This window comes from Sesamum indicum, linkage group LG3 (genome assembly GCF_000512975.1).
Source record: "Sesamum indicum cultivar Zhongzhi No. 13 linkage group LG3, S_indicum_v1.0, whole genome shotgun sequence".
NCBI lineage: Eukaryota > Viridiplantae > Streptophyta > Magnoliopsida > Lamiales > Pedaliaceae > Sesamum > Sesamum indicum.
Genome location: NC_026147.1, coordinates 2,618,831 through 2,627,352, shown reverse-complemented (window position 1 = coordinate 2,627,352; position 8,522 = coordinate 2,618,831). Strand labels below are relative to the sequence as shown.

Sequence of the window (8,522 nt, the reverse complement as noted above, 5' to 3'; positions counted from 1 at the left end):
TTGTCTGCTAGTTAGGCTCGGACGGCCAGTGATCAACCAACCATCTCGAGTATAAAACACCTAACCGCAGCATATAACATCTCTGACTCATAATGACGACTCTGATATACATACATATATATATACACACACTTGTAGAGTTGTTTAAGTGAATTGTCCGGCGCCGGTGAATGTTTGGCCGAAGGACCAATGGGACGGGACGACGTCGTTACAGGTGACGGTGCGGCCGTCGCTGGTGGTGACCTTGAAGGAGAGGCTCTGGCCGTCGAGGTTGGAGCTGCTCTGCCAATTTTGGCCCCAGTTACGGGACATTGGTTGCCAGCCAGTGTTTGAACCCTTGACGGAGACGGATTGGACGTCGCCGGCGCCGGCGACGTTGGTGATCAGGACGAGATTGAAGTAAGTGTGGCCGTTGATGGTGAACCGAATGCCTCCCTTCTTTTGACATGCTACCCTGCAGTATATAATGTACATTCATGTCACAATTAATTAATTTTAGGAAAATTTAAGTTTGGATTAGGTTTGGCCGTATTAAATCAATTATAAAAGAAATGTATCATATTTATTCTGTAATTATCATTTTTCTTAAATTATACATCAATTATATGACGGATATATACATTTGTCATATGATTGATTCAAGTTCGATCGAATCGAGTCCAGGCTAAAATTTCCTATTGTTCCACTGGGAATTAATTAATTAGTAAGCACTAATTTAAAAAATTAACTGCAAAAAAATATGTATTACTTGCATTATAAATCATTACGACTTAAAATTTACGATAAATCAATATTATCTACTACGATAAAATAAAAATAATAACAAAAACTTGAATTTCAAGCACAGTTAATCAACTTTTACCTTAAATTTTGAATGCAGTTAATCAACATATTTACCGTAAATTTTATAATTAATATTTTGACTTCATTTACAAAAAGTCGTCGAATTTTGAAATACCACGTCAGATTTAGGTGTCATTTTCCGATGTCTTTGGATAAAATTCGTTACTAGTGTTCCAAAATTGAATAATTTCAAAAGTTAGAGAATTTTTTTGGAATTTTAGAAAATTAAAGGACTAAAATAAAATTTGGTTATAATTAAGGGATGAAAGTTGCATTTAATTCTAATTTATATATATTACACTTATATACCTTCGGTAAAGAACGGGGACAATCCCAGCTTGGTATTTGGCGAGTTTTTGGAAGACAGGCTGTGAGAGATCAAAGTGGTGGTTGGGAGGGTTGCACCACCCGCCATTGTCGTTGGGTAAGGCGTCGTTTGGCGGGCAGAAATTCGTCGCCGTCACCACGATTGAGTTCCGGAGGCACCACTGCTCATCGTTCACGCATTTCAGCTCAAAGCAAGCCCCACACCTCTGCCCCTCGTCGAACAGTGTGGTACTCAACGCAGCCGTGTTTGTACCGTACCCTTCACTGTACAAATTCCCATACCCACATGCCCCGCCTGCAAAACCAAAACCCGTCGATCTCCCACCGTCAATATTCTACGTATACACACATAAATACGTGTACGTGTTTGTGTGTGTCTGTGTGTGTGTGTAGGCATATATACCCATAGTGCCGGAAGCATCTCCGCCGCCGTAGAAAGTGGCGTGAGCCTGACTCCATCCGTCTTCATCACCGCCGTGTGCAAGAAAGAAGAGAGAGAAGAAACATGCAAGAATCTGAGTGATGAGTGACATGATATATATGAGACTTTCAGTGTTTCAAACACAAACTAACCTTAATTAGTATGTGTAAGTAACGAGGTTTTGATGGTGGAAATGAGATGGGCGGGGGTGGAGGAGGTCAGATTATATAGATACACAGCATGGGGGATGGGGTGTGGGGAGTGACCCCATATGTAGGGAGAACGTCACACAACATGGTTTGCAGAAATGTTGCCAGGTGCAGGGCGGGTTGTTTTCTTGGTGGAGGTACGTAATTTGGGCAGGAAACCACGTGGTTTTCTAACTCTGCATGCTTCTTCTGTCTTTGTCTACGGGGAAAACTTGATCCAATTAAGTTTTGAACCAATTAAATTCATATTACAGAATAAGTGTATTATATTTATCATATAATTAGTTATTTTTTTAAAATTATATATTAATTATACAGTAAATATATTGTACTTGTCATATAATTGATTCAGGTTTGGTCGAACTGAGTCTGTATGTGAATCAAATTAATTATAAAGTAAGTGTGATACACTTATAATGTGATTAATCACTTTTTTGAATTGTATAACATTTATACTGTAAGTATATTGTACTTGACATATAATTAGTTCAAGTTCAATCAACTCATGTATGTTTGGATTAGAATTTTCCATGATTGGTTATGGTTTATGTACATATTAATAATTACTTGAGTTATGTTGTCATACTATGTAATTTGTAATAGTTTTATATTTTTATAGTGACGATAAATTATAAATGTAAATTAAGTAATAATAAAATTTGAGGATATTTAAAAACAAAAATAAAAAAATAAAAAACAAAATTTGAAGTTTGAGTGTTTGTATTAACAACGTAATACTTAGGGATGGTTTAAAACTTTTAGTTTAAATTAATTTAATTTAAAAAATTTAAAATTATATTATACAACAAAAATTATTCTTTTCAACTTATTTTTAATAGTGATGACAAACAATTATATAAAGCTAGCCATCACAAACACCCCTTTAATTAATGTGCAAAAATCTCCGCAGAAATAAATATTTTTTATTCATATTATTGACGAGATGAAATCAATCACATAATAAATTTAATTAATTTAAATTTAACCAGCAGACTAACAACAAGTTGAGCAAGAATACAGTATTAAAAAATCTAAATAAGAACCAAGAAGAAAATATTCACAAAAAGACAAAAAAGAAGCAATACGATGAACGAAAATTGACAGCCATAAAAATAATTTGGTCCAACTATTTAATGAGAAGTTTTTAAAGTTCCATACTACTATTTTGTTTTTATACTAACATCAACAAATTCATTTACATTATATTAAATATTTATTTACAAAAAAGTATTGATACGAACTAAATTGTTGATTAAGCTTGTTTTTACATCATATAAGCAAAAATACCATATTCTAATATCATCTCAAATTTAAATATGATATATTGACAAACAATTCTAATATATGGTGGATTTTGAGATAAATGCATTTTATGGTAGTAGGTATTAAAATTATAGAGATAAAATACATATGAAGTATATTAAATATAAGTTATTTACAAAATAATTATCAAAATGTACTAAATTATTGATTAAGCTTATTTTTGGACAATACAAATTAAAATACTATATTTTAATGTCATTTAAAATTAAAATATGAGATATCGACTAATAATTCTATTATATAGTGAACAAATGCATTTTGTTGAAATGGAATATTGAAACGGTAACGATAAAATTCAAATGCACTATATTAAATATTTATTATTAAATAAATTATCAAAACGTAATAACTTGTCGATTAAGCTTGCCTTTAGATAATATAAACCAAAATATCCTATTATAATATCATCTCAAACTAGAATATGATATATTGACTAACAATTATAATATATGATGAATTTAAAATAAATGCATTTTATTATAGTGGATATTGAAATTATAACAATAAAATTCACATGCGTTAATTAAATATTCATTTACAAAAATTTACCAAAATATACTAAAATATGGATTAAGCTAATTGTTTTTAGATAATACAAATTAAAATACCATATTTAATAGCATCTAAAACTAAAATATGAGATTGATGCATTCGATTTTAACACGAGTCCAAAGTTCTTGGATCTTGAGGTTGGATTTAGGTTAATTGAGTGAAAGCTCTTGAGAAAGAGGACCTGCAAAATAAAAGGTTAACACTCCAACGCTTAACTTAGTCCCGAATTTAACAATAGATAAATATAAGATAAATTATAATGAGGAATTGTGAGAGAAATAAGAATTTCGTGAGCAAGAGTATGAATATCAAAGAACAACAATGTAGCAATAGACGAATTTTTCGAAAAGTGGCAGGGAAGGTCCGTTGAGAGGAGCCCCTTGTATTTATAGAGGTGGAGTCCCTCTATGGCAAGAGTCCTAGGAGATGCATTTGGCAAGGAAGGCGGGATAAGGTTGTCTTTGTGTCCATTTCTTCAGCCGCAAGTCTTCATGTGAGGGGGGGCTCTTGCTTTCTAAGGACTCATGCCTCACAAGTCCTAGGAGATGCATTTAGCAAGGAAGGCGGGATAAGGTTGCTTTTGTGTCCATTTCTTCAGCAGCAAGTCTTCATGTGAGGGGGGACTCCTGCTTTCTGAGGACTCATGCCTCGCGGGGAGTCCTCTTAGAGTGTGGAATCCAACTTCTGGAGGACACCTTCATCCCTCGAGCTGGTCTTGGAAAGTTGATTAGCAGGCCTTCTACTTTGGCCGAGATCACGAATTTCATCCTTGGACAGTTTTCGGGGTGGGAGGCTCCTCCTTAGGTTGAACCTAGTGAGCCTTCCACTTGGGTTGGTCTTGAGAAGGCAAGCTTCCTTTTTGGGCCAAATGCAATAATCCTCGGCTGTTTCTCTCTTGGGCCTGACTTGGGCCAATCGTTCTTGGGCTGTACTCATCATTCAGTCTCCCCCACTCTACGGAGGAAGGATGCTTCCTAAATCCTTAGAGTAAGATTCTCTATCTCATTGGAAGTAGGGACTTGCCTACCTTCACAAGGAAGGAGGGCATTTCTGCGCTCTCTGGATGGAGGGTCTTTGTATCTTTGGGAAGGAAGGACCTGCCTATTTTAATCTGGCATCTGTCCATATGGCTAGCTGTTCCAGCCTTTGTCTTATTGGTAAACGAGGCAACAACTTTTTGGCAAGCTGACCTGACGACTACAATGATGGCGAGAAGGGTGCGTCCTTCGGATAACTGCAACACGCACATTCGATGGCCTTCCTTCCACGTGTGTGGTAAGTGCTCTTTAGTGTGGCATTTATCAATGACGTGGGTCAAAAGCCCTTTCCTCAGCAACCTCTCGAGTTCCTCTTCTCCTCGCTTCAGAGCACCAGGGTCTCCATATAAGCTTCATTTTTCTCTATAAGTATATCTTCCTCTTTTTTTTTCCAGAGTTTCTTCGTTCTTTCTTAAAGATGTCTTCCTCTAATGAATTTGTGCATTTTTTTTAGAAGACCTTCTCGAGTGATAATCTCTGAGAGGCCACCTCCAAGAGGGCGGACCATGTCCCCATTATTTTGGTAGGGGCTTGAGGAAAAGCTTAAGGCAAACCACTGCCGCCGCTCGTCGCTCGATAAATCAGGATACTTATGAGGATGGGAAGAATGAAGGGGAGGGTTCTACCAGAGGAGGAGAGGGTGAGGTTTCCATCAAAGAAAGTTGAGAAGCTGGAGTCCTCTTTTGTGGGTGAACTTTCTGGGTCACCTCTAGGGGAAGTGCCTCCAGCGGAGGAAGGGGAGGAGGAAAAGGTTCCTCAGTTGCCAATGGACTGGGGGTCTTCTATCTTGCGGACCTCCTCCATAAATCTGCTCCTCTAGGAGTGCCACGTTCTGTCTGAGTTTGTTTTATATACCCCTTCCCCGTTAGTTTGATAGGGCTTATTCCTACGCAGTTTTTATGCCTCATTTTAATAAATTTAATTCATCATACCTTTGCGAGAAGAACGTCTATAGAGCTAGACTTGTAAAAAGGAGCCTTGCAAGAGGACTTTGTTAGGGGGTGTCCTTCGGGAGGACGATTTAAGAAGGGGCCCCTTTGGAGGACCTCTTGGAGGATGTCTTGTCGGAAGACATTTTTAGAGAGAGTCTTTCAGGAGAACTTATTGTGGGATGCCCCTGCATGAGGACATTTAGAGAAAGAGCCCTTTAGGAGGACTTATTGTAGGATTCCTTGCGGGAGGACATTTAGAGAAAATACTCTTCAGGAGGACTTATCGTAGGATGCCCTACGGGATGACAATTAGAGAAAGAGCCCTTCAAGAGGACTTATCATGGGATGCGTTGCGAGAGGGCATTTTAGGAAGGGGTCCTTTAGGAGGACTTAGGTGGAAGATGTCTTGTGTAGGATGGGGGCATCTTTCTCACGCGTAATATCTCTTGAGGTTATGAATATTCCAAGGTCGTGATAGCGGACGTCCTTCGGGATCTTGAAGCCCATAGGCCCTTTGTTCTATTACTATTGTGACTTTGAAGGGCCCTTCCCAAGTGGGATCTAGTTTTTCCACTGGTTTCAATATATCCACCATTCGTAACACAAGGTCAGCTACTTGAAGGCTTCGTGTCTTCACCCTTTTGTTGTGAGCACTGATCATGGTGCTTTTATATCTTTGGATACGAATGAAGGCCCCTTCCCTTAGTTCTTTGATGAGGTTCAAGTTTTCTTTCAACAACTCCATGTTATTTCTCTAAGAGAAATGTAGTATTCTATGGGAGGATACCCCAACTCTCCTGGGATGATCGCCTCGGTCCCGAACACCATAAAACACTGGTTAACTCTTCTATCTAATTTCCACCGACTCGTTCTAATCATCTTTAGTTTAAAATCCATTCCTCTTACCGGGTTGAAGGGAGTGAGTAACACAGAGATGCCCAACCAGAAAATAACCTTGCCGCTCAGCCTTCCCCATGCCAAATCACCATCGGTACCACAACGGTTATCCTCTTCCTCCGACAAATGCAGCGCCCGACCTATTCAATTAATGTCCGGCTCCATCTTACCTAAAGAAATTGAGTGGCAGCAAAACACCTCCTGACCGAATGCCCGCACAATGCACTCCCAGCTCAGCTGCTCATGGCAAGGAAACCTGCAAAGGTAGGTAAAGCAAAGGAACAGAGATGAGATTAGAGCATAACAAAACCCAGAAACAGAAACAGAAAACAAGAAAAAGGAAGATAAAACACAACAGAACAAGACCCAACAACAACGAAGCAAAAATAGGAAAAAATCAAGGGAGGAATAGGAAAAAATTAGAGCTAGGAAGATTGGGAGAAAAATGGATTCCGTCGAGCCTAAACGTGAATTAGCAAAGCCTATGCTCACCTATGGTGTCTTCCAAGCCACCAAGAAGAAGAAAGATGTAAACAAGGGAGAAGAAAACCCCCATTCGAGAGGGAAGAGCTCTCATGAGAGAGAAAAATCCTTAACTTCGAATAATATCAAAGTGTCAACTTATTTTTATGCACATCAAGATCTCTGATGTTTGATAGAAATTATGTAATTATTAAATAGATGTATGGAATTTCAACTTTATCTTTATTTTATTTTTAAATAAATTTAAAATAATTGGACGCGGTGAATTGGAAATTATAAAAAAGAATAACTAAATAAAATTATAATTTACAGTCTACAGAATATTTTGGATAGTTCACCACAAAACATAAATGAAAACCTAATAAAAATTTATAAATTTAGCTGATTGTTAGACAAACTTTAAAATCAAATAAGTATTAATAATTTTTTAATAAAAAAATATTTATATTATGTTAAACCTCAAGAAAACATATTGAAATTTACCCTTTCTTCAACGAATGCTTAGAAATAATATCTTAGCAACCACATGAACTTAACAAATATATTTCATGGACCATTCAAATTCGCATTTATATGGGCACAATAAATTCCTTTCCACAAAAGCTGCATGTGGGAACTCAATTAATATCAAATCCCCGTAGCGATTCTCTTGAGCCAAAACCGACCACATCACTGCGACTGATTGAAACCCTTCTCGGTTAGTGTAATTTTAAAATCTGAAACTTATCAGCTGTTGTTTCATACACAGAGTTATGTTCGTATACATGCGTTTGATTTCATATCAAATACAATTAAGGCTTGTTCTGAGCTTATAGGATTCAGACTTAGCTGATATCATAAAAAGGAAATAGTTTACATAATTAAATAAAGGGAAAAATATATTTTATTCCGCTAAATATGCCTAAATTTAATTTCAGTTCGATAACTATGTCCATTTTTGTTTAGGTCCAGTAACTTACGAAATTGCTTACTTTTAGTCCTCTGTTAGATTTTCGGACAATTTTACCCCTATGCAACTTTTGAAATTCAGTTTTAGTCCATATGCACTCATAGGGGTAAAATTGTCCAAAAATCTGCCAAAGGACTAAAAGTAAGCAGTTTCGTAAATTACTGAATCTAAATAAAAATGGACATCGTTATTAGACTAAAATTAAAATTAGGCATACTTCACGAACTAAAATAATACTTTTTCCTTAAATAAATAACACAATCTAAGTTTATACCTAAACGTAAACAAACCCTTCGAGTTCCGTTGCAAGAAAAGAATAAGAATTAAGCGATAATATTAAAATTATTACTGATTGTATGTATTAAATGATAGCAAGTTTCATTTGTCAGTATAATAATTTTCATTATTGTGATATATAGTGATAATATTGGCGCAAATATTATCACTAGCAATAATTAATAATAAAAAAATTGTGTATAAAGTTACTATTATAAAACACAATGACAATCATACTTATTGTCGATAAATGTTTCCTATGATTTTGACGAA

General features: G+C 36.3%; 1 protein-coding gene across 1 annotated transcript; it reads right to left on the bottom strand.

Moving 5' to 3' along the window:
• On the bottom strand, positions 1-1,843 carry LOC105157095 (expansin-A1-like; the record flags this gene model as incomplete). The annotated part of the gene is given in 3 exon segments (XM_011073391.2): positions 1-454; positions 1,153-1,465; positions 1,574-1,843. Coding segments are annotated over 3 exon segments (753 nt in total). The 5' UTR covers positions 1,704-1,843.